Raw genomic sequence first — 27,255 nt, 5'->3', positions numbered from 1 at the left:
ATACATAAATAAGTGTACAGGTGAAGGCGAAAGAAATAAGCAATTTTAAAAAGAAGAGGCATACGGGGTTAAGGACGCCCCTAAGATAGTATAGAAATAATGAACGAAGAATCATTGGAATTTCCCATCTTTTTCAGCTCTGCTCCCAAACAAAAGAGAAAGGGAGACTTAGTTTTAGATCGGCGTTGGTTTTTCCAACGAAAAACAAGAACATTCTTTCACGAACAAAATGCTAGTGGATTTGTAACGCATACGATGGATTTCCCATCGACGAAGGCCACACGTCCCTCACAGCCCTTTTAAAGACCAAACCATTTGCACCAAATTCTTGCAAATCCGCCAAAGCCTGACGGCGATATTCGACCCGATGATCCCATTCCACCCCTCCATGCACTGCTTCAGAAAGCGCGCTTATATTAGAGGAAAGGTCGGTTAGCCAATACGGATCGATATCATCCACGATTTTATTAATCTCGACGCGTATCCTGGAAGCAAGGATTACCCCTGCATTCTGTGGATCGTTCGGATCGATAATAATCTCATCAAGGAGCTTGAGCATCCTATCCCTATGCGCTTCATTGGTGAGAGGATTGACTTTTATTTCGTTCTCAAGCCCTTCTAAGCGAAGAATAGCGGAGAGAAATGGTAACGTAATAAGGGAAAGGGAGCTAGCTGCTTCCATATCGCCCCCAAAAAAGAACCCAAAAGTTCCAGAGGCATCTTCCATTCATTTCGATTTAGGTCTTTCTGCACCATATTTAGATCTTCCCTTTCTACGATCCGGAATTCCCAGCAAATCCTTGACTCCTCAAATACGATGGGATTTCACACCTGGCGAATCTTTCACTCTACCTCCTCTGACTAAGACTATAGAATGTTCCTGCGAATTATGACCTTCGCCTGGAATGTGAGCAAATATATCATGTCGATTGCTCAACCGTACTTTTGCTATCTTACGTAGAGCTGAATTAGGTTTTTTCGGTGTTCTCGTCGAAACACGCAGGCATACTCCTTGCTTCTGGGGACATTGATCCGAAGCTCGAGTACGGTCCGTGCGCCGTTTTTCTTCTCTACCATGACGAATCAATTGATTTTTTGTAGGCATCCCTCTTTCCTATGTCCTTCCCCCCTTTGCCCTTTCTAAAGTGGTTACTCCCGATCCGAAGCACCCCTTTTCCATTCATAGAGAGATCCAATCGTCAAAATCAATAAAAAGGCCATCATGGACCAAGATCCAAACAGATCAATCTTGTTAGGAGGTACTGCCCAAGGAAAAGAAAAGGTGACTTCCGGATCAGGGATAATAAATAAAATAGGAACCAGATAAAATCGTATATCGAAACGACTTCTGGCATCACCGGAGGGATCGGAACCACATTCATAGGCCGACAATTTTTCTGGATAGGTCGAACTATTGGAAGCAAATGGAAAAGGAACACCGAGTGGAATCAAAGAAACTAGCGGACTGATCACTAAATAGATACAAATAGGTGCAAATTCCGACATCACCAAAGCCCACTTCGTTCTCTCGCTCTCCTCGCGGCGCTCCTTGCTCGCGGAGCGGCATACCGAAAAAAAGACGCTCAGATGTGGATTCGAACCACTGAAGGATTTCCAGGGCAATGCCCCTTGCTCTTCCCACTGAAACAAGAAAAAAAGGATTTGCAGTCCAGCAAGAAAACGGATGCGCTAACGCGCAACGGCTTTTGCGCTAGTTGCTCAATCCGTTGCTTGTTTTGCTCTAACCAGCTGAGCTACCAGAACCACTTGCCTAAAGTCTATTTTCTTCATCTATGAGCATCCTACCTGCAGTGGAGGAGCTTGCTCAAGAACCGAGAGCCGGCCAGGGACTGGACGGCCCTCGTTCGGGAAGGTCTTCTTCGCTATAGACGCCACCAAGAACAAGAAAGGGGCGCTCCACTCCTAGTCACTAAGCAGCTATTCTGTCCGACGGCGGACTCCATCAATCTGAGGTTCTTTCTCTCACGTAATTTCGCCCGCCCGTTCTACTTCCGTGCCGGAGGAAATGGGATTCGAACCCATGATACAATCTTCTTGTATGTCGATTTAGCAAACCAATGCCTTAAGCCACTCAGCCATACCTCCAAGTTGTTGATCGGAATTGGATGTGCCGGGTTGGTTGCCCGAAGATCCAATGCGTAAGCCGTAGCGCGCGTACTCTTCTTTACTGAGCGAGAAAGACTCTATCCAGATCTATGGATCTCCCCAGCGTCCAAGCGAGACCCCATCCAAACCAAATCCGCCACTCGTTGGGCGAGGCCTTGCTTTCTATGAACACCTCACCACTGAATGAGAAACTTAGCCTCCGACCCGACCAAGAGAGAAGACAGGGTCAAGCCGACGCCGTCCTTCCTCACCTGCCTGAATGGAATGAATATCTCCTTCGTCTAGTCGAGAAGAGAAAAAGCCCGGCGGGGAACAGGACCGTGACTCTTCTAAACCATTACATGACGAAGAAGTCCATTCTCGTCATGATCGATCCACGTCCTACCATAGTGCCCGGAGAACCTGCTTCTAGAAGATTCTATAGTGATCCACTGGAATCGGCCTCGGGTGACGCCTCCCTAGTCGTCGAAAGATTTCATCCCTCGCTCGGTCGTTAAGGTGGGGTGAAAACTGCAATTAATGCTCTATCTCTGTCATAGAATATGGGATACTCACTTTTAATGGCCTCGCATCCCCAGAGCCTCAGACTGGCCTGCCCTTCCAATCGGGGTTATAATGGGTCCGATATCAGCAACACCAGCCAATCGTGTTGGTACGGTGGGTTCCCCATACCCACTATTCGGAAAAAAAGCTTGCCATAGCAGCTCAAACCTCCGATCGGGAAATGGGAGTTCTAACCGGTCCTAACCCCAATTCCAAACAAATTGATTGGACCGAGGTTCGTGTAGGGAGAGAATAGAAACTAATAACGATGGAGCAAGAAAACGGATGCGCTAACGCGCAACGGCTTTCGCGCTAGTTGCTCAATCCGTTGCTTGTTTGGTTCGAGGTTGAGCTCACCCGCCGCCCTACGTCAGTAGTCTTCCTAACTTCTATGCCCTTTTTTTTGCTCTAAGGTAAGGTCCTTCAAGAACAGCATTGCGGTCGCAACGGGGCTCTGGGTGAATATTGTCCGCCCGTATGAGCCGGGCTGTGAATATTTATAGGTCGGGGTCTTTACTGAAAAACCACAATACTACACTACAACAATTTGAAGAAATCCGCAAGTGACTCTAATTTGAATTCACTAGTCGTGTTGAGTTTTTTTTATTTCAATATAAAAAATCTGCCAATCCCGATATTCCCACATTTCATTCTGGTCCAGTGTCCATTCCTGAATGAAAGAAATGAGCTTTGCCCCTTCACTCACTTATGAATTACTCCTTTAGCACTCTCTTTTTTAGATCAAAAAATAGAAACAGTTTACCTTTACCATACCTTCCAAGCAAGAGTGTTTTATTGCAAGATTAAGTTATTACTGAACAAAGAGAAATTCTCATTATAAAGGATGAGAGAAATTCGGAAGCACTTTTTTCTTATTCTAGCAGACGGAATTGAATTGGTCTAATTTAGGACTTTCCAATCGATTTTTATCTTACCTAATTCTATCTACGCCCAGGGGGTAGGTACGTCGCAAGCTCTGGGCAGCTATCTTATTCCAAAGAATATAGCTCCCTAAAAGGTTGCCGATACCATACCTCTATTGAACCCTACTGGATCCAATTGTTTAAGTGTTTAGTCGAGAGGAACCACATTGACACCATGCTTGTGCTAAGCCACAGCTCCATCAAACTAATCTGGATTTCTTCTTGTTTACGAATAATGGGGCATCTGCCTAACCCTATCAAACCTCTCTGCAACTACTTCTCTCTGTTCTCAGCAGCCCGCAGGATTTTTCGAGTCTCAAAGTCCTATTAGAACTCCCGCGCTTGCTCCTTTGGAGCCAAATGGATCTGAATTTCGGTAAGATAATACAAGAATCGTATTTGGTTGGGTTCTAACTCTGCTGTTCAGTCTGGCGCGGGTGTGATACCGGTGAAGAAGCGAGTAGTTGACAGTCAGGGAAGTAGATTCCTTTAAGGAGAGAAATTCATTGGTTTAGCCGTTAGGCGGAGCTTCTTTACACGTCGGTAGCGGAACAGCCCAGGCAGCTTAACGTGCTCTTGGCACAAAGGTAATAGAATGGGAGTCTGACGACACCCGGTACTCGGGATCTCCTGCTTGAAGAAGCAAGGAATTTCAATTACTCAGCCGTTGAATAAAATAAACTAGATACCCATGTTTCCAATATTTACTTCTCTTTACTTGCAGGACCTGGCCTAAGCATAAAGTAGATTTGCTGCACAAGCTCAAGTGGAGGAGGAAGCAGGGGTGGCGAACAAAATGTTGGTATGGAAGATCTCTTGCTCCCCCCCTGAAGGGTTCTTAGATTACCAAGTAAGGGAGGGAGGTAGGTACCATAGTTTCCTTCTTTTATTGAATACCAGTAACGCGAGTAAACATTTAAGTGAGAAGTTAGGTAAGCGTTGCCAATGGCCAAAGGCTTTACTCTTTACTTCTTGACTATAGTAATAGTAAATAATGTCACTAGATTTCGGCATAAATACTAGCCAGGTACCATTTCCCAAACTTGATTTCCTTTTTATGCACCTGTTTATGCACCTGGGTCATTGTTCACGAACTAAGACGGCTTAGCCGCCTTTCTTTGGGCCGTATGAAGGAAGTACTTCAACGAATGGGTAGGTTGCCAACCCAACATTATAGGCGGGAAGTTCTCCTTTCTCCAAGTATGCTCATTAGACCGATAGGTGAGTAGCTAGTATAGTAGTAGCCAATACTAAAAACCGATAGTAGAAGGGTCGGTGGATGGCCCTTGCGAAAGTGGCCACGCCGCATCCCTTCAGTAGCCAATCCTTTTTCTCAACGATGCAGTTCGCTTGGAACATGGCACAAGGTGTGATGTTCCGAGCGGTGGAGGACAACCTGTTTGTTGTTCCAGTTTTCTGCCTTGGCGACTGGCAGAAGCTCATGGAAGAAGGGTCGTGGCTGTTCCGCAACCATGGCGTGTAAAGAAGCCTTACGACGGGATGGCTAACCCGCGATCTATGGTTCTGAACCAGATTCACGTCTGGTCGCAGATTCATAAGATCCCGGAACTGTTCCGCCTGGAAAACCTGGTGCGGGATCTGGCTAATAAGAAGCAACAATAGAGAATCTCGCCTAGCTCGAGGCTGCGCCTCAGTGCCCTCTGTAAGTACTTTCTAGTAAAAAGAACTACCTTTCAAAGCACATACCATTATGGCTAGCTAAAACGAAAGAATGAGAGTACAAGGTATGGGTCTACGCTTCCAGCTTGCTCTAGAAAAACGGAAATGGGATCTCTCTCTGGTGGGAGCCTGGCAGCGGGGAAAACGGCACCTGCAGGGGTCCAGGTCTCCATGATGAACAACCACGACTTTGATCTTAACGAGCTGCCGCCTGAGCATGAGCAGCTCGTTCAGGAGCAGCCACTGTTGAAAATAGCGAGCCTCTAGAGGATGATGCTGATACATCATTTGATTTGTTTCGGGATGCAGAAGAACAGCCTGATGAGTACAATTATGATTATGATGACTATGTTGATGAATCCATGTGGGGAGATGAGGACTGGACAGAACAAGAACATGAGAAAGCGGAAGATTACGTGAGCATCTATGCTCACATCTTGTCCACCCCAGTAAGTGAACCTTTTGTATCCTTTTGCTTATATTTTGCTGTTCGTTCTGTAAATGACCTTGAGTTGTTTTTCACATTCTTTCTACAGGTAATTGCAGATATTGACAAAGATGGTGTACATGAAATGGTGATTGCACTTTGACTCAAAAGCACTATTCGATAAGACGCAGTAGAACTGTGCACCCGTTTTTGTTTGAGTTTGAGGCGACCTATACTACACTATAATAGCAAGGAGAGACAGCAGCTGATACCAGATCATACTACAGTACAGCTAGTGCGTGCTAAAACCCTCCTTGTGTACTAGGCTTATGAATAGACTAAACTGTTGAGACGTCTCTAGTGTAGGTGACAGGGAAGCCATGCTCGTTAGAAGAGAAAACAGATGGTTTGAGCAAGCATGGGTTCAAGCTCTAGTGGATGGGTTTGATAGCTGAACGCAAGGATAATTCATCTACGTAGCTAGTTGGTTATGGTGGCGGAGAAGCCCCTCTTTAGCTAGATTGGGCTCCTTTACTACTTTATTTAACCCGGGGTTATGCCTAAAACCGGTATCTTATGCGTGTTCGACTAGTTCCATTTCTGATTCTCCTTCTTCGCTGGGGTCTACATACGAAAGAATGGAACACTCGACAGCTTCGATACTCAAATAACCAGCTCATTATGCTTAGGTTGGGTTAGGAAAACGAAGCTTTCCAAGGGACTAGTTCTTTCGCGCATCTGTTTCTCCATCCGTTCTCTTCATATAAGAAGCCAGCCGCCTACTCCTACTATTGGGTCGGTTGGTCGGTCAAGTGAACCACGCCCAGCAGGTGGGTATGCCGATAAGATTCCTTTGTTCGACGTACGTCCATATGAAGCGAGCGCTTCAAAACGAGGCTATTATGCTGAAACTAGGGCTCCCTCTGGACGGGTAGAGCGAGAGGGATAGCAAGCACTTGAAAAGGGAAGGAAGGGTCTTAGAACTACTGAAACAGTAGTAGAACTCTTCCAAAATCAAAATAGGAGAGTGAAAAACAAAAAGAAGACCATTGGGCTGGGGAAGACTCCCTCAATCACTCTGCTGGGCGATGCTTCTTACTCTACCTTTCAATTCCTTTGCCTTTCTTCTTCTGATCGATCCAATGGTTCGGACTAGGAGGCGTAAACCCCGAAGGGAGATTGACCCTACCTAAGTATTTTCTTAGATAGAAGTGGTTGGTCAAGTGTGAGTCACGCCGGGGCGGGTAGACCCACTTTTAATAGCAACGCCCAGATCAATGGAAAATGGAAGTTTCTGGAATTGCAGCTCTGTTCTGTTCAAGAAGTCTTTCTCCAGGGTTCGGTTCAGAAGGCGGGATGGAAGAGAGAGAATGGGCTCATCGTGCGACAAGGTCGATCGATCACTCAAACTGTTCGGTATCTCTACAATTGAGTGAGCTGTGTTGCGAAGGAAAATGATGAAATTGCTTACTTTTCACAGGCGTGAATTCTATCTTCGATTAGATAGTTTCCATGCTTTTGATAAAAAGATGGGTTGGTATCTGAATGAAAGTCGGTAAGCAATCAATCTAGTGCTGTCCTCGGCAGACCAGGAAATGTAATAAACTTTGGAGCCTCATCATTGGAAAGATTGACAACTTAACGGTCTGAAAAACTATTCAAAGAGTGACTTTTAAGCCCCACTGGTTCGCTTTATTTTCAACGGACATTTCCTCCCTCGTCAGCAGCTTCATTACCTGCTAAGTCTGGAAGGGTAGTAAAATCACTCACAACAATCAATCTTTTCTTATGATACTGATACGATGCAAACGGTGACACCCCCGGATAATGTGTCTGTGCATTTGTGTCTGTCTTCCCTTAGATGTGAGGAATCGAGTCTCTATTGAAATCTGGAATCACAAGGTATCATTTCTTTAAAAACACATGAACGGGCGCCCTGAATGAATAAGAAATCGCTGCTATAACAGAGAGTTGCCCCAGATCATACAATGTGGTTCTCTACTTTCGGCTGGCTGGCAGATCAGCGTATTTATACGAAAGAGTAGACAAAGGTTCTGACAGGGGTAACTACTACCAAGAAGCGAACTCAGAGAGATGAAGATAGAGAAGTTAGCCGCAACCGATCATCGGAGGAAGCAGGCTTACAAGAAACTGATGGGACGATCGGAAGAAGAGAGTGATAACAGGTTTCTAGTTGACAACCTTCCGCATTTCTTATTGGGGTAGATTTCATACATTCCGATTTCCTTTACCCTCCCATGAGGAAAAGCTGGTGTGATTAAGGTTATCTAAAGAAAAGCTCATAGTGTTATGCCTTGTAGCTTATTCCACTCTCTATAGTAGTTCCCTTCGATTCAACGCAGTGAAGACAGTTTCAATCGGGTCGATGGACCCTTGGTTGTTTTTGTGATAAGTCGCTATTATCAAATAAATAGTCATTTCTTGCTCGATTCGAGAGGTGATTTCATTCCAAAGTGACAATTCATGTTGAACGCGTCCTCCGGCATTTACGATTCTTCCTACAGAGGGCACTACTGGCAAAGAATAACCTTTCCACCCGGCGAGAAAAAGAGACAGAGGTTTGCACTTGGTCCTCTTGGTTAGGATGTAGAGGGGATCTATCAACAATCCCGTCGTCTTCTTCCAGCTTTTTCCTCTGAATTTGATATACTTCAAAAACGAATCACTCTTTTCAGTATGAATGGCTCACTCTCCCATTCTTTCCGGCTAGGGCAGCAGCTAGACCCATATCTTTTGATGGCGAGCATCGATCGAGATCCTTCGGTGAAAGCTAGAACCAACTCTGCGAGGAAAGCGGAAGCAAACAGTTATGATGTGGTTGATAGTGTTTTTAGGGATAACCTAAGTCGGCGTTACCCGACATAGTCAACGGGGTACCTGCATTCTTTAACAATTCCGGACATAGGAACAATGAGCTGTCCCCACGGCTTCTCTTCCAAACCAATATCGCAATGGATCTATCTTCAGCTTATTCTCTCAATCAATGAATGCGGGTCATCGTGGAGAATCAGGGGAAGTGTAGACTATAAGTAGCCAATTTGCAATTCATTTCCTTGGCAATGACGAGTGATGGTATCTCGAAGCCATTCATCTTATCTCTGCAGCAGGAGATTCTTCACCGGACAAAAGATAAGGAAAAGACAAAGAAATCCCATGGGTAGTTTTTGGAAAAACCAATTCCGACTTCTCTTCTGATCTTCTTGGCTATGCGGAGGAGTCAGTAGAAACTGAACTCTATAACTCTTTTATTTAAGCTGAGTCGACCAATCCATGTGGAACCATAGGAAGCCGAAAGAAAGATAGAATGAATAGAATACAACTCAACATTTGAAGAATGGAATCTGTCCCTTAAACCTCCAAGAAATCGAATAAATCTAACTATAGTGGTTGGTGATTCCTGGTCGAGTAATAGTATCTCGGAAAATGGAGTTTCCACTGTTTGTATGGTCTCGTGGTAGATTACCTTCTCCAGGCGGGGAAAGGGCGCCGAAATGAATTAGATATCTTTCCACGGCTGTAACTACTAGTCATTCTACCCCTTAGAACACCTAGTAAAACTACTAGTCCTGGTCGATACACCTACTCGTTTCGTTGCAACTGTCCAATAAGCTAGGGTCGGGCATGTCCAAAGAAGAATGTACCTGGGTCGGTAGCGAGGAAGTAAACTAGTGCTTTCCAACTGAGCTGGATACATCATAGTCCTGGATACATACATATAGCAGGGGTTGCTCGCCTTGTTGAAACTAGTCCCCTTGCTGGCTCGGAAGCACCAGACCTATTCGTTTCACTCGAGAAAGTCATTTGCTTCACCGGTTCGATATGCGATATAAAAATCCTTTCCTTCCACGGATGCGACTAAAAAGAGAGTAGCTTCTCCTGCTCGCCTTGTTGAAACTAGTCATTCTGTTTCTGCTGTGGCTGGTTTATCGGCTGCTCCAACTGTCCAATCTGTCCCAACAGAGTTAGGCATTCCTTCTGAGCTAGCTAGGGAGTCAATAGCAAGACCGGGTACAACAAGCCTATTAAAGAATGAAGTAGCTCGAGTTCGGGGTTATCTCTCCTTTACGAAATAGAGGTTCACTTCGACTTTACTACTTTCCAGCCAACGCACTCTACTCAAATTGAAGGAAATTGTTTGGCCCCTATTCTATTTATTTATTAAGGGAGGGTACTCATAACGCTGAATCACTGTTTTTCTTTCCTAATGTTCATCTCAAGCTGGCTTCGACATCTGGTTATCGTGGTTCTTTCTCCTCCTTTTCTATCGCTTGCTTTCCATATTCCACTTTGACTTTATTTAGTATTGGCTTAAGGCTGTTGGTTCAACCGACTATAAGAAGTTCCAGAAGGGGTCCCGGCTCGGGGGCGGGGGTATCTTACCTCTTTTCCTCTGCGTTCGTGACAAGCTAGTAGGCACTCTTGTGTGGGTTGGCTCATTCCCCCGGAAAACGAATATTAAGAAGATAGATACCATTCCGTCGATACTAGATTCATTCTTTCCGCGAGGGCCTCTGCTTCTCTCTGTTCGGTGGGAGAGTATGGTAGTTGTCCTTCAGCATCTCTCTCAGGCTCAATGCCATTGCTCGATATGATGCGAAAGTCAATTCTATACCAACGACATCGTATAACAATAGCTCTTGTCTAGGGAAATGCAAAAAGTATGAGGCCATAACATCCGTACCAACACCGACGAACTGACCCGGTTAAAGAACAACCGCATGCTCAATTCTTAGTTCTGCTCTTTAGCCAAAAGGGTAACGGAATAATTGCGCTGTCTATAGGTGGAGATGAGCTGACTCAAACGAATGGTCATGCCAATGACAAAAAGGACATCCACACTGAAGCTTATTACTCGACTACTGTTAGACCCATGTTGTATGCCCTCATTAGGAGCCCGCAAGCCACTCCTACCTCGCGGGTGATGCATTCCCTTCTCCAGGTACTAAAAGTGATCATCAAGGAGAGCCCTCGCACTTTTAAATCTGAGTTAAATCTCAGCCGTCAATCTTTTATGATTGACATGAAATTAACGGTTATAAAGGTATGACTTATGGAGAACCATGAAATCTTCCGTCCTTTATTAATAGGTATAGATAGAGGAAAACCCTATCTTTCCACGACAAGGACTGATTGATAGTTGGACTCTTTTTTAAATTTTATGAACATTTGTCAAAATTCTGAATCTTTTTAGAAATTCTGAAAGAAAATCAAATTCGTGAACATTTTTTTTCAAATCTGTGAACATTTCAAATCTTGAACTTCTTCAAATTCATGTTCTTTAAATCCATGAACATTTTTTAAACTATGAGCATTTTTTCAAATTCATGATCTTTTTTCAAGTTAATGAACTGGTTTAAATCCACAAACATTTTTTATCTATAAAAATCGAAAGTCAGTTTTGTTCATGAACCAATAGTTGTTCGTTTTTAAATCTAAAAAATAGGTGTTCGTTTTTTAGCCGACAAGGGCGACTGAGCACGAAGACCGAGAAAGAGCTATTGGGTCACGGCCCGTCTACTGTCCGCGGGAGTGCCAACGGGGATTCACACACCTGAAGCGCCCAAGGTATCTTCAGGAGCTCCTATATGCCGCACTTCGCGGCAAATGGGCGCTCCTTCGCATAGGATACACACCGACTAGGCCGACCCATTGCGGATGCCTGCGGGTGCATGCAGCGAGCGGGTGCGATGGGAAGCTCCTATTGGTACTGTAGCGCAACAGAAAAAAATCACGAAAAAGCAGCGCGTTGTAGAGGACCTCCCAGTAAGTGTTGTCGATAGAAAAGGAGCTATGATTGTAAGTGACATATTTGTGACGCTAATTTCTAAGAACTAACCATAGTGCCAGAACTCAACACTTTTCTATTTTATTCGAACAATTCTTGGAAAATGTAAACAATTTTTAAAAAAGTAAGTAATGTTTCAAAGCCCGAACATTTTTTGTACAACGCGGTTTTTTTTTTAATTCCTTTTTTCAAAAAAGAATATTTTGAAATTGTTAACAATTTTTGGAATCCTAAACATTCTTTTCCAATTGTGACCAATTTTTTGAAAACGCAAACTTTTCTTAGTAAACGTGCACAATTTTTTAAAAAGTGATTATTTTTTTAAAAAGTTGAACAATTTCAAAATTCTGAAAAAAATTGCAAACCCCAGAACTAATTTTCAAACCTGAATATTTGTTGAAATTCTCAAATGTTTTTGGTTATGTGAACAAATATTGAAAAGCAGGAACATTTTTTGGAATTCAAAAGAAATTGAAACCATGAACATTTTTGGAAAACTCCCAGACATATTTTGAATTTGTGAACATATTTCGAAAAAGGAAAGCTTTTTTGAAAATATTAACTTTTTAAAAAATCTTCAACATTTTTTCCTAAATTTGTGAACAAAATTTGGAAAAGGAACATTTTCAAAATTCCAAATTCAAACTTTTTCTAAAATAAAAATAAATTTGAAGAAAAAAAGAAAAGAATAGAAAACAAAACAGAAAAAGGAAAATAAACTTGAAAAAGAAAAAAAGAAGAAAAGAAACAGCAAAATATTTGTAAAGCCGAAAAACCAATAAAACCGGTTTGGGATGGTTCCGAGAACTATGATCTTCTAGCACGGTAATCCGAAGTGGGTCGACCTATGCCGTTCCCTTGCACCTGTTCCTTGTGCGTTACAACGACAGTTTGTCGCACTAAACGTCAAATAGGATATTCCAACATCTCCTATATGGCTTAAGGCGCTAGTTGCAATTCATTCTGCAAACTGGCGCGCACTCCGCCTCAGCTCTGGGCCAGCCCATTTTACACTTTGCTTTTCTGTTTTGTAACACTCAAAAAAGGTGCGGCGGTGGGGGCGTCAGGGATCGAACCCACACTTGTTCCTTGTGCGTTGCAACGACAGTTTGTCGCAGTAAGCGTCAAATAGGATATTCCAACATCTCCTGTATGGCGCTTAAGGCGCCGGTTGCAGTTCATTTTGCAAACCGGCACACACTCCACCTCAGCTCTGGGTCGGCCCATTTTTACATTTTCCTGTTTTGTAGTAGTGGGGGCGTCAGGGATCAAACCTACGACCTCTTCGCTGCAAGTTATTTGCGCCAACCACTACACCATCACGACGCTTGGGTATAGCCACTTCCTTTATTATATTTCTACATACAGGAAATTCGCTATGTGTTGGAAATGTGCTATGTGTTTCTTTTTTTTCTTTTCATTTTTGCTTCCTGTTTATTTTCTTAAATTCGTGAAATTTTATCAAATAAAAGTTTTTTAAAAATTTTGATGGACTTTTTTCAATTTCGATGAACCTTTTTCAAATTCGATGTTTTTTTGAAAAGCAATGAACTTTTTTTCTATTTTTTGTGAACTTTTTTAGAAAGCAGTGAATTTTTTTCAGATTTAATGAACTTTTTAAAATTTGTGAATTTTTCCCAAATTCAATGAACTTCTTTCAAATTTGTGAACATTTTTCAAAATGGATGAACATGTTTTTAATACCAGTGAATTTTTTTTCAAATTTCATAATCTTTTTTAAAATTTACGATTTATTTCAAATTTCTGATTTTCTTTTTTTTCAAAATTTAAACTTTTCTAGAAAAGTCAACGGTCAACCAGCCGGACCAGTTGAACCAGCGAACGGTCGAACCAGGCGAACGAGGGGCGTTCGAGCGGGAGCTCCTAACCGGCGCTCTCAGCAACCTGAAAATGGTTCTCAGCGAGGATCGAACCCGCGCCATGAGAACAGCGAATGAGTCTAGCTAACCACCAGACCTAGCTTGCGCTACTGATGAAATTCAGGGCGAAATTTATAAGTACATTTGTAGTCACGTAATTTATTGCACACGTAAACTGTTAATGTAGCGCTTTGATTTTTAATTTTCTGAAAACATTTTGGAAAAAGTCCATGAATTACAGGAAAAGTTCATTTGTTTTGAAAAAAAATAGATTTTGAAAAAAAGTTCATGATTTTGAGATAAATGTCTATGAATTTTGAACAATAGTTCACAAATCTTGAGAACAAAGTTCACAGATTTGAAAAAAGTTCATCAAAATTCAAAAAGGGTTTGTCAATTTTGAAAAAAAGTTCACCAATTCGAAAAAAGTTCATCAATTTTAAAAAAGTTCATCAAAATTCAAAAAAGGTTCATCGATTTTGAGAAAAGTTCATCCAAATTCAAAAAAGGTTCATCGATTTTGGAAAAAGTTCACCAATTCAAAAAAAGTTCATCAAAATTCAAAAAAAGGTTCACCGATTTTGAACAAACTTCATCAATTTTGAAAAATAGGTCACGAATTTGAAAAAAGATCGTCGGTTTTGGAAAAAAGTTTACAAAAAAGGTGAAAAAAGTTCATCGAAATTGAAACAAAATTCATCAAATCTGAAAAAAGTTCATAGATATTGAAAACAGTTCATTGAAATTGGAAAAAAGTTGATCGAATTGAAAAAATAGTTCATTAAATTTGAATAAAGGTTCATCAAAATTTAAAATAAGTCCATGGATTTTGAAAAAAAAGGTCATCGATTTGAAGAAAATGTTCGTGTATTTGCAAACAAATTCATCGTTCCAAGACAAAGAAAAAAAAAAGAAAACGAAAAATAAAAAATGGAAAACAAAAAAAGGAAAAAAGAAGAACGAAGAACGAATAATAGACGAAAAAAGTAAAACATAACCACGTCTCGGTCTGTGGTTGCGTGGTTAAACTCTGTCCTTCACGAGGGAGGTAGGTGGTTCGAATCCTCTTAGCTCACATTTTTGCGGATTAGACACCAAATAAAACGGAATCGATAACTCCCGAATGACCGGTATTTTCATATCTCATTCCGAACGTGTCGAGAGCCACTTGATCAAAACGCACATATCTTAAAGCTAACCCCTGCCACGTCATCCAGTGCCGAGCGTTCAGAGAAGCGGTCGTCATGAATGAACCCCACTCCCCTATCCATTCTCCCCACTCCATTCCCCACATGCCGAATCCTCCTGGCCGGCGACCTGGAGACCCGAGTGAGGCGGAGGCCGACCGCGGGCAGGTCGCCGCGATGCTCGCCGACGCGAAGCACTAGCCGTTGTTCTTCGGATCCGCGCCGCCCGGCTCGAGCTGCCGTCGTGGGTGGAGGCCGTGGGCCGCGGCGGCCGCTGAGCAGCCTTCATCTTCCCTTCCCGAGCTGGCCGACCTCAACGCCATCGGAATCCGCCGTCGGCGAGCTGACCGTCCCCGCCGCCATCAGAGGCCTCCGCCTCGGGCTGCTCCACCCTCTCGATGCGGCTGCCATTGCGAGAAGAGTCCCTTTCAGCTCCGGTGGTGATCCCCTTTGCCGCTGTGGGAGAGGAGTCTCCTCGGCTCCGGCGGCGATCCAACAAGCGGCAACCATGGCGAAGTTGCAGCTGCGCGCGACGCTGCTCGCGACGGCCGGCGACATCGCGGCTTCCGTCCTAGAGCTCCCTCTCCGCCGTTTCGCCTTACACAAGCGTGACGCGGAGGTTCTGGCATGGCTTCCTGCATCAACAGCTGATGGCCATCCATGGCCCAGTGCCCTCCGTCGGGGGAGCTGTTGGTGCTCGCGTAGGCGGCATGCTAGAGGATGAGTTGCGGCTCGGACAAGATCTGGGGAGGTCGGCGGCTTACTCTTCCATTTCCCCCCACGATCGAGCCAACAGGAACTGCTACTGCTGCTCCTGTGGTATGCTGCTATCCCCTTTTTTGTGATTGCTTCTGTTTTTCCTTTAGATCATATGCAGTGTTTTTGCTATGGTGACTGGATTAAGTTGCCACGAGTACCGAGTTCACACATCGTCTTGGCATGTTTTTTAGAAATCTTTGTAATAGTTCACACATCATCACGACAGTTTTTAGAAATCTTTGTAATAGTGACACGGCAAATTTTAGTTTAAGTTGCCATGGCAATTTTCAGTTCAAGTCGCCATGGCAAATTTATTGGAAAGAGCATGGCAAATTTTTTGTTTAAACATGATGGCAAATTTACATTTCCAGAACATGGCAAATTTAACTATGTAGCACGGTAAATATACTTTTATAGCCATGGCATTTTTTAATATATTTTCATGGCAAAAGTATTCCATTTTTGCCATGGCAAATTTAACTCCTCTTTTTGCCATGACAAAAATAAGTTTATTTTCACATGGCAAATTTTAGGTTATGTTGCCATGGCAATTTTTAGTTTAACTCGTCATGGCAAATTTATTATAAAGAGCATGACAATTTTAATTCAAATATTATGGCAAATTTAAATTTATAGAACACAACACATTTTACTATATAGCATCTTAAATATACTTGTGTAACCATGGCATTTTAAAATTTATTTCCATGGCAAAAGTACTACTTTTTTGCCATGGCAAAAATTAAACCATTTTTCCATGGCAAATTTTACTCCATTTTATGCCATGGCAAACTTCTTTAATTAACATATTCGAAAACATGTAAAGTTGCCATGGCAAAGTTATAATTGTTGAAAAACATGGCAAACTTTGCCATGGCAACTTACGATGTTCAAAAACATGGAACATTTTGTAGATGTTCAAAAAATATGACAAATTCGCCATGGCATTTTAAAATGTTGAAAAAATGGCAAACTTTTAATATGTGCAAAAACATGGTAACTTCTTTTAATTAAGTTTGTTCAAAAACATGACAAACTTATTTTAATTAACATGTTCACAAATATGCAAACTTGCCATGGAAACTAAACATGTTCAACATAACGTGGCAATGTTTGTAGATGTTTAAAAACATGGCAAATTTGGCATGGCAACTAAAATCTGTATTGTTTATAGATATGTCTTTTTCCATGGCAACTAAATGCACTTTTTGCTATGGTTCGTGTCTTTTTGCCATGTCCATCCGGAGAATGTTGGTCATGGACATTACAAATTAGTTTGAGAACACGCCAAGTTTGTTCTTTCAAATTTGTTTTTGCCATGGGGATTACATGCAGAATATCATTACAACTTAAGATGTTTTCTCCATTGTTTTCCGAAAATTTTCTATGTGTCTAGAGAGAACTTTTTTCACCATATCACTTCACGGCAACTTTTGCGTTTTTCTGTAAACTTCATAGTGATCACAGCTTTTCATACTGTACAGATGCAAAATGCCATGATTTTTCCTATTTTTCGCCATTTTTTTAAACCATAAACTTGAACGTGGCAATTTTTTTCATAGAATGGCAAAAGTCCATGGCAATTGTAACGTGTAAAAGAACATTGTTTTTTAATCACATAAAAACTAGGCTTTTTTTTACTAATCGCAACTTAATATGGGCTTTATTTTTCGTTTTCCTTTCACAGGAAAAAGGCCGGACCTGGTTGGTGGGGGCGTTCGGGCTGGGGCGTTCTCCTCCCGAACGAGTCGTACTCGTTCGATCGATTACCCTCCGAGGAAAGTATCGTTTTCCCCCCGAAATCCTCTCTGATGGATCAATTTCCCCCTCAACTCTAATACCGGATCAATCAACCCCTCAAATCTCTAAAACCGGATCAATTCCCCCCTAAAGTGGTTTTGGACTTGATTTTGAGTGGTTTTGACCCAGATCGTGCACTTCTCTCGGTTATGGCCGTGCACTTCGCGTCTTCAGTGCGCCCAGCTCGCCTCCGTGGCCGGCATGCTCGCCGCTTGCCGTCTTCATGGTCTCGACCAGGCTGCCGCAGAAGTACTCCCACTCCATGCCTACACGGACGCCGATGCTTCCCGAGAAGCCATCTGATGCCATGCTCCTGCTCAAGTCCGACTGCCCAGTCCGGGAACCGCTCTGTGTGCCTCGCACCGCACTGACCGGCGTCCCGCTTGGCCAGCGCAGGAGACGAACTGCATCAGCACCGTCGACGCGCTCATCCGGCCGCCCGTGATCACGCTCTGCTGCGCCAGGCCCGCATTCTCTTCCTCCCGGCGAGCGGCGACGGTGTTCGAGGCGGCAACCACGCAGGCGTCGTTCTCGATGAGCGTCTCCAGCGTGTCGGGGCTGCTGGAGGATGGCGGCAACGTGATCTCGTCGTCTTCGAGCTCCGTCGTAGGCTCTTGTGGCGGAGACGGCTCTGGGCCCCGGTGCCGACGGCGTCTCTCGCCGGTCTGCATGGCCGCGTTCGCCCCGGCACCACTGCGCGACGGCCACATGGTACTCGCCGATGTCGAAGGAGCTCCAGTTCATCCTCTTCTCGTTCCCGGCCTAGCAGCTAGAGGTGGAGGAGGACAAGGATGAGTCAGTGGAGGCGTCGCGCGGGGAGGAGGCGGAGCCCTGGAGCGCGTACTCGACGATGCTGACTGGCACCACCTGAAGCGAGACGAAACAAAGGAGAGCAGAGCGGGTACGCGGTTTGGGTCAAAACCACTCAAAATCAAGTTCAAAACCACTTTAGGGGGGAATTGGTCCGGTTTTAGAGATTTGAGGGGCTGATTGATCCGGTATTAGAGTTGAGGGGGGAATTGATCCATCAGAAAGGATTTCAGGGGGAAAACGATACTTTCCTCATTACCCTCCCGTCCCGAACGTGACGTTCGGTCTTGGGTCCTCCCAAACCGAACGGTCGCGCGTTATCGGGGTCCAAATAAAAACACGGAAATGGGCCGGCCCAGTGCGCCGCGGGGGTGTGCGGGCTGAGGTTAGATGAGCTGGCCCATAGTGCGTGCGCGTGAGCGCCAGCGCCGATTAGGACCTCCCGTTTTTGTTTTTGTTTTGTTTTCTCAAAAAAAAAGGACCTCCCGTTTTTGTCGCTGATCGATTCTGTTTCGCAGCGTGGACTGGCACAGCGCATGTTCGTTCTCCTTGGGCAGTTTCTTGGATCAATGTGCCCGAAGTGCCCCTGGCTCCCGCGCCTCCCCTTCCAAGATGCTTCCTTTTCCCCTTCAAAAGACGACGAGTGCACCACAGGCGCACAGCCTTGCATCCTCGTCATCTTCGCCTGGATCCCTCTCTCTCTCTCTCTCTCGGGATCGCTCCACGCCACCTCCATTTCCTAGAGCGAGGGATCCCCCGAGTAGAATTGTGAAGCTGCAGATCGAGGTACTGTATCCCACAATTCCCTTCTCGCCGCGCGTTACCCCGACCGCTGATTAATTCCTTCTGTCAGTAGCCGCCAAGTGATTGATTTCGGTTGTGGGTGTGGCCGGAGGAACCGTGGATCTTGAGCGGGTTGTTTCGAGATCACGCCCCCCTTGATCTGTCCTTGGTAGATCCCCGCTTTTCCGTTCAGGGCGCAGTGGCTTCGCTTGTGTGGATCCCTCAGTGTTGTACTACTGTTGCTATACATAGCCTAGTTCTTCAGACAACGAAGCTGGGAACAAGGATAGATGCACCCCTCCATCTGCGCCAGAGTTTTACGATCTGTGTCCCTCGAGTGCAACAGCCATAGCCTCCATTTGGTCATGTTGTAATGAACTTACATGGCCCTTGATTTGCATTACTCATCGCAGGTGCAATCTGCGGCTTGAAATTATAATTTCAAGCCGCAGATTGCACCTGCGATGGGTCGATCTTAGAACATCATTTCCTGCAGTACTGTAGTTCGTCGTCCCATGTATCTTATGTCAGTCGATCTTAGAACATCATTTCCTACAGTACTGCAGGTCATCGTTCCATGTATCTTATGTCACTCACTGGGCATGCCTCTTTTATGAGGTCCCCACATAATAACCTTTGGACTGGATTCATGAGTTAACATGATGAATCATTTAAACAGTGTATCTATCTACTAGCATGAATTATGATTTTCGCTTCTTCAATTATCTCTGAAGTTTGGTAGTGCATTATTTTGACACATGGAAGATGCAATATCGCTGTATTAGGTGTTTATTTCCACGTCCCGATGAGTGCAGTTATTACTGTGATCCTACAAATCAGGCTGTTCATAAGCATATAAAACCATGTACTAGTTCAAGGTGCTTAGAGAAGTACTTCGTAAAAATAAACAGATTGTCGCTTAAACCGTTGCTTGTTTTTTTAACAGAGGTGCCAAGCACCGGTGCTTAAGAAAACAACATGTTCATTTTTACAAGCACCTCTCTAGGCCCCTTGCATTATACATGTCCTAATGCAGTTGATCAGTTAATGGTATTCTTGTGGATTATAATGGTTCAGAAAAAACTTCCTTATGCTGATACCAGTCTTTTTCTTGGCATTGCCAGAAGTGAGCCATGGCGAAGATCAAGCCGAGAGCACTGCTGGCACAGAGCAAGCAGAAGAAGAGCCCTACTAAAATCGGCCCAACAATGTTTGCCTTTATCGTCGTCGGTGCCCTAGTGGTGTCCTCACTCTACGCATACAAGTACTGGATGAGCAATGGACCAGCTGGAGCAGAAAGTGTTGCTGGGAACTAAGCCCGAGCAAGTGTGGAATGATTGAGTTTTGTTGTTGTATGTATCATCTTGTTGGCTAATTTCCGTTGTTGTACTCCAGTAAATGGAACGTAGACAGATTTTTTGCCATGTTTAGTTCTTACCCCCATGGTACATTGTATTAATATACTTGCTATGTCACATTCTTTTCATTATTGCTATGTCACATTCTTTTGGTGGCGCTTTACAAATTTATTTATTTTTCATTATTGCTCCGATTTTGAGCTTTCTTGGAACTTAAGACCTTTTTTTTTTGAATTTTCTGGAACTTAAGACCTTGTTACGCTTTTTAATAATATGGTTGCATGCATCGATTGATGCAGAGGCCAGAGGTAATCCTCCTTTTCCAAAAAAAAATGTCACATTCTTTTCTTTGACTTGATATTTTTCTCTTCGGGATGATATTGCTGGAATGATTGATATCCGTGGCAGTTTGTGGTTGTTTAACAGTTGTTATGGTTTACTGGCTTGGAACTCACCACTGTTGCTCCTCAAGCAAAGCAAAAGTTGCTTATGAGTTGCTTCATGATTCTGCATCTGCTAATTATTCTGCTTGCAATGCTCATTTAGTCATTATTAGTAGTAGTATTCTCAACCATGTCGCTGTTGAACAGAAAAGGCAAATCACATGAAAGTACACACATAATGGACGCATGGTACCCCCGCTGCAAGGTGGGTTCGGTCGGTTGTTGCGCCGTTCCCATCAGAATTCAGATCAGCAGATGTATGTCTCCTTCTCTGCTCTGTCGCACCATCTTATTGGGGCATTTTCAATCGCTATAGCAGCCGAGAATATCGAAATGCTCATGACAGTTCTTGTTGGCATTAAAAATCTACTCGTATTACTGACTGAACTGAAATCTACCTGAAGTTTCGAAGAAGAAGAAATAAGAGGGGAAAACTAACCATTGCTTCGTTATCCTTTTGTATCATCTATAGTTTGGCCATGTCCACACGTTACACGTGTTCGTGAAAACAACACGCGTTGATGAGACGAGACTTGGGAGTTGGGAGTAACCCAATCCGACCTCCGCCCGATGACTGGCTAGGCGATGACCACAACAGGCGTGACTGCGACCCTTCTCCCTTCCACGGCAGCTACCGATGTTTGGTGCACCCAACTCGAGCCAGTAGGATACGTTTTCCTAACACCACTTTTCTGCCCGGTTTTTTTGCACGCTTTACAGGTCAAAAAGAAAATCTCACTGGAAAGAAATTTCTTGTTGTCTGTACACTTCTATTTTGGACTCATCATCACTTTATTATTATTATTTTTTTAGGCCTAAATTTTGCAAGTCCGTTTTCGTTTCCACGATACACAAACGTTTCCTTTTACCCTACCCCCTCTCCCACCCTAAAAAAACCGAAGTTATAGCTTTCACAGAATGAAAATTGATACCCTCAAAAAAAAAAACAGAATGAAAATTGACTCGGTGTCCAGTAAACACGTGGTAGCAGGTCCGTACGTAATCAGACAATATTAAGAAAATCAAAGGGTGTTTGGCCATAAATGAATTGAACCGCACTCCCTTCTCTCATGGAGTATATAAATAATAATCTTGCAGCACCGGCCGATGGGCCGTCGCTCTCGGCCATTTCCGGCGTCGATCCACGGGAGAGGTCTCGATCGGTCCGACCTCTATCCCAACGTTAATGATGCCCGAATACTAGTCGCAAAATTAACCTGACCTGACCACGCACGCATGCTGGCTGGCATAGCCGATGGGTATCGCCATCGGGGCCGGTGATTGGTCCACGCATCTCGCAATCGCCAAGCCAGAGGATAGGCACCCGGCGGTCACCAGTTGACAGGGCCACGGACAGCACTTTGTAAAAAAAAAAAAAGATCATCCGGCACCTGCGGTGAGATCTTGCCGTCGATCGCCGGCTTGATGATCAACTCTTTTTCTTACATGGTGGCCTGCGTCACCACAAAGCTGCTGCTAGCTAGCCGACGGGCCGGTCAAATGTGCCAGCCTGCCTGCAGTCGTAGCTTGGCCCAGCTATGACTGCCATTGAACGATTAAAATTATGTTTCTTACGTAGTACTCTCTTTTTTTCTAAATGTAAGTTTTTTTAAGATTCTAATGCGGACTACATACAGGTGTATATAGACGCATTTTAGAGTGTAGATTCATTTATTTTGCTTTGTATGTAGTTTTTAGTGAAATCTTTAGAAATACTTATATTTAGAAACGGAGGGAGTACATAATTAGATCACAGTAAGGTACTCCCTTTGTCCCAAAATATAAGAATATTTTTAACACTACACTAATGTAAAATATGTTTTTATATTATGGGATGGAGGTTGTAATTCCGAGACCCGAATGTTTTGCGAGAAAACGCCCTCAACTGGCACGTCGTTCATGCAAAAAAAGAAAAAAACTAGCACGTCGTTGGCCAATTCAGCCAACCGGTAATCGGATGAGTTGCAACTACCACGCCGGTTGAGAACACGTTTGCAAATGCTTACGATGTAAGCTTAATTTACCATTCTTTGAGAAAACTTCAGCTACGATCAGTTAGTGAACCCCGGTAGTATTTTCGGAATTATTTATGCTACCGGGTTTGTTCTGACAGTAGCATGTGACCGTGGAGGAGCCCTCCGATGTTCTGTTCCTGACCCCATGTTACCTCCGTGTACGTAAACACAGACGAGTTGTGAGTGCGAGGGAGTTCTCGGAGAAAAGGGGACCGAAGCCGCTGCCCGATTTCCGGTTTTCATTTTTCTGGGAAGCAAGGCGGGCGTCGTGCGCATACCTCACATGCTTTCAGTACGGCTCTCGAGCTCCAAAAACCGCTTTATTGAAAGGTGCACCTCCGCTCACCTCTTATACACTCTGTTTCTAAAGATAAGACTTTTTTTAAGATCGTATACGTGTATTTTAGAGAGTAGATTCACTCATTCTTAGAATGTAGATTCAGCCATTTTACTCCATAGATAGTCCATATTAGTATATTTAAAAAAGCTTATATTTAGGAATGAAGGGTGTAGTTTCTTTTCTTCTTATAGTTTTTTTTCTTGCGTGGTCTTTCCTTCTTACATTTAGTTAGCTTTTCTCCCGAAATCAGCATGCAAAATATGCAGAAGACAATGTACAGTGGTGTCCATTGTTATGCACGGGAAGCAATTTAATTTGATTCATCTCGGTCAAGGGGGTTTGGCGAGCCACCACCAGAAAAGAAACTTTCTTCCCCTCTCATCATCCTCAAAATATGTCGCCCGGCAAAGCCGTAACGCGCTGAGGCGGTGGAAAGGTCATGTTCGCGAGGTGTGGCTTAGTGCGACGGAGTTTGGCCGACTACTATGGTAACTATGCGTTGACCGATCGGGGTTGGCGGTGCTGCCCGAGTCGGCAGCATCCGAGAGCCCAAGAACCATCACGACGGTGACCTTCGACAACAACCCAACCTGGCTAGGTCACCATAGAGGAGGGCATGGGGACATGGTCCTCGAAGGCGACAAACTCGACTTCATGCTTAGATCCAACATGGGCGGCTTGATTTAGGTAGTCTATATGTTTTGGCTGGGACGACGAGGTGGATGCGTCATCCCAATGTAGGAATAATGTCCTTCCAATTCTATCTCTGTCCCATCAATGTGCTAAGCTCCTGGGAAGGCCATGTGAAGGTGTGTCTTCGATAGATATTTTCTGGATCTTGTTGGTTTTGGCCTCTAGTGAATCCGGCCGGCGTTCATGATCTTTGAAGTATGTGCATGCTTTCATGATCTTTGGAGTATGTGCATGCTTTCTTTTAACGACGAGATCGACAGCTCCGGCCTTCGCTTCCCGTGTCGGACAGGCAACAGGTGGCGGTGTGCAAGCACGACGCCAAGTCCCGTGCGTGGAAGACCTTCCAGCGCTGCAGCCGGCTCTTCAACCTGGCCATCCAGCGGCAGCGCGTGGCCGAGTGGGCATGGTTTGTGGCAAGGACCGCCGCCGGCGCTAGAGATGCGGCTGCAGCTGCGCAGCTGTCGGCGCTCTAGGCGGAGTACCATCTTCAAACCCGGCTCTCGAGAACCCTAGTGAAGTTGAATTAGAAGTAGACCCTGGGTATGAACTAATTTAAATTTCTGATTGCACTATGTTAAATTAAGTTGTATGAACTCTGTGTGTAACTCCGGCGAACTCCGGCTATGTATGACTATGTCTAATTAACACGCGAACTGCTAACTTTCAAAACCGTGATGAAGTCCGATTCTGATGCGGGATCTGTTCCGTCTCCGCACGTTTTATCCCGTAAAATCTGTCTATGAAAGCTTTTATAGACGTTTGTGGGACGCGCGGTTGCAAGATCTGTTATAGATGCTCTAATTAAGGGATTCCTTCGTGGGAGGCGGCCACTTGCGAGAGACATATGAAGTGGGTATTAATCCGGTGGCCCAGCCCCGGTTGCCCACTCCACAAGGATAAGAAAATGATGACACGCATCACAGGTGGAGCCATTAATTCCAGAAGAGAGTACCCCCTACCCTGCTGCGCTTCTGGAGGTGATGTCTCACTCAGGCTCACCACAGGTGACTGTACCCTGCTACTGCCGCAGCGATTGTCGGACGTCCAAAAAGAATCTTTTTCTCTCTCACACACACAAAGATAAAAGCGGGCTTCCTCGCCGCGAAAAAGAATGAAAGAAAAAAAGAAAAAAGATGGTGGCCGGCGGCGACCTGGCGTGCTCTGTTCAAACGCAACCCCAGCACGCAGCAGCTAGCTCCCACGAGCATCACCACCACTACTGGTAGTAGTAGTACTCCGGTCGTGTCGTGTCGATCGCTCCATCTCCCGTCCACGTCCCGGCAACCCCCGTGGAGATCAACACAATAATGAATAAAGCCATTTCTTTTCTCTCTCTCTCTCTCTCTTGCTAAGCTTGCTAGGTTTGCACCAACCGGGCGGTTTCTCCCCCGACTTCTCGCGACCTGCCCGTGCGTGCCCCCCTCAACCGCGAGTTTTTTTTTCTACCGCTTTCTGGAGAGATCCAGGCCCAACCACCCGTGCCGCGGGCACCTGGGCCCCAATCCCGCCCCGACGCTCCCCTCCCCTGGAGAGAAGCGAAGCGAGGCGCGGCGCGAGATGACTAGACCCATCGCTTTCTCTCGCCGCGTAACGAGCGGACCACTTCGTGCCGTACTGCTACTACCACCACCGTCTCGTCGTCCCGCGCTCGCGTTCGGCTCGGGCGCGAAATTCGCTTGGCGAGAAGGCGGGGAGAGAGAGATTGGTGGGTGGGTGGGTGAGGAGGTGGAGGGAGCATCCTTTCCTTTCTTTCTTCCTTGTGCGGCCTCGGGCATGGGATGGGAGGGCCGCGCGCGTCCTTGTCCTCGGCCCGCTCTGCGTGTCGGCTAGTGTGCTCGCCGCTTTGCTTCTTTTCCAGGTCCTGACCTTTCTTCCACATGCTCGCGCTTGGCTACATGTACGTACGTCCGGCTCTCGGCCATCGGCGGCACGCGGGAAGGAGGATGATCCAGCGGCGCCTTCGGGTGGACCGCCGCGGCAAGATAATCTGAGGTCCAAAACTTCCTCCACTCCGAGGATCGTATTAGGCCAACTCCACCGCATGGTCTCAAACAAACATCCGATTTGACCAGATTTTATCCGTTTGAGGTGACAATGGATTCGCCCATATCCGCTTCTATCGGTTGGATCGTGGTGCTCAACGCGCGGCTGCACCCCAAATAATCTCCGTGTTGGACGTGATTAAAAAAACAGAAAAAACTTAAATAAAATGACTAAAAATAAATAAACGCAGTTAAAAAAGCATAAAACATAAGTTAGGGGTCACGGCCACAAAACGGCAGTTTCACGGTTCACCTAACGGCCCAGTGTCATAATTAACAAAAAACAAAATGAAAAAATGCCGCTCGCGCGCTCGTGTCATCGCTGACGAGGTCGACGTAGTCCGGCGGCATCCAGAGGTGGGCCGGCGGTCTGTGGTACGTGGGGGCGGGCTGGAAGGCAGGGGCCTGCACCACCTCCTCCCGTGGCGACACATCTCGCTACGGTGACCGTGGCGGCATGGGGCACCAGTTCGCGACCCCCACGGCGTCAGCCATCTCCAGAGCCGAGCAGGACCAGCTCCAGTGCTACCCAACCAGGGCCGGGTGGAACGCGACCATCGGCTCCTTCTCCACTACCTCCTCCGCCCTCGCCATCTCCAGCTCGGGGATGGCGACGTCGCCGACCGCAGATAGGGCCATCGTCTCCTCGAGGCCCGGCCATTGGCGCTCATCGTGCGTGTTCATGGGGTCCTTCATGACACGTTGCATGAGCCGGACCTCCTCCTCTGTTGTCATGCGAGGAGGTGGAGGTGGCGACGGAGATGGGGACGGCGACGGCGTGGGCGTGAGGCCGCGCACCCGCCTACGCCCGCGCACCTCCCGACGTGGCCGACGCGGCCCTGACGCTGTGCCAATGAAGTAGGACGCGCGCCGCACGTCGTGCTCGTCCTGGAGCCACGTGTCCCAGAGCACGGAGTCAGGGGCGTACCTCTCGTCGTAGTAGAGGTCGTCAGGGAGGAGGCGGCGTCGGTGCGCGATCTCATCACGGCGCGCACGACCGCTCATCGGGACCGGCGGGATCGGGACCCGGTCGGTGGAGAGGTGTCAGTTGTTGGGGAGGTGGACATCGCTCCACGGGACTAGCGTCCGCATCTCCCAATAACGTCGGCAAACATCCATGGCCAGGTACTGCCGATCGCGCTCGCCAGCGACCCTAGGGGCGATGGTGAACGGGGCAGGCGCGGGGGCCCGAAGCGGCGGCGAAGCGGCCTCCTCTTTCATGGAGCCGCGGCAGTGTCCCGAGGAGGAGCCGGCCTCGCGGCCGTGCTTCCCCTTGCGGCCGTGCTTCCAAAACCCCATGGCTTCTAGGCGGCCGGCCGGCGAGCTCGAGGACGGGAAGAGGCTAGGGTTTGGGCGTGTCGGGTTTCGAGGAGGCAGCGGGCTGGAAGTGGGAAGTGTGGACGACGACCGGTCCACGGCCTTCCCATTTAAGAAGGACGGCGAGCGTGCGCCTGGGCGAATGACAGGTGGGGCGGGCCGCGCGTGCGCATTGATGTTGGCGGGTGGGAGGTAGGTGGCCGCCTGCCACGTGGCCCTGACGCGGATGTTCGACCCGTCCGTTTGCTGTCCGCCTCGACCCAAACCCAGCGCATGTTTGCGCTCGAAATGGGTCGGCTCGGACACAAAACAGACCAGATGG

General features: G+C 45.9%; 1 protein-coding gene and 2 pseudogenes across 1 annotated transcript; all 3 read right to left on the bottom strand.

Moving 5' to 3' along the window:
* Positions 1 to 696: 696 nt before the first annotated feature.
* LOC119267844 lies at positions 697 to 1,151 on the bottom strand (annotated as a pseudogene).
* LOC119267845 (NADH-ubiquinone oxidoreductase chain 3) lies at positions 697 to 1,701 on the bottom strand. Its single transcript, XM_037549280.1, has one exon. The coding sequence runs from the start codon at positions 1,504 to 1,506 to the stop codon at positions 1,150 to 1,152; it is 357 nt and encodes a 118-aa protein (XP_037405177.1). The 5' UTR covers positions 1,507 to 1,701; the 3' UTR covers positions 697 to 1,149.
* A 15,578-nt stretch (positions 1,702 to 17,279) lies between these two features.
* Positions 17,280 to 26,621, bottom strand: LOC119272149 (annotated as a pseudogene).
* Between the last annotated feature and the right edge of the window lie 634 nt (positions 26,622 to 27,255).

Source organism: Triticum dicoccoides, chromosome 3A (assembly GCF_002162155.2).
Source record: "Triticum dicoccoides isolate Atlit2015 ecotype Zavitan chromosome 3A, WEW_v2.0, whole genome shotgun sequence".
NCBI lineage: Eukaryota > Viridiplantae > Streptophyta > Magnoliopsida > Poales > Poaceae > Triticum > Triticum dicoccoides.
The sequence above is the reverse complement of the archived record's forward strand: the minus strand, read 5'-3'. Positions and strand labels throughout refer to the sequence as shown.

Bases quoted from the DNA above. Each gene is read 5' to 3' on its own strand.
- LOC119267845 (XM_037549280.1), bottom strand. From the start codon at position 1,506: ATGTCGGAATTTGCACCTATTTGTATCTATTTAGTGATCAGTCCGCTA.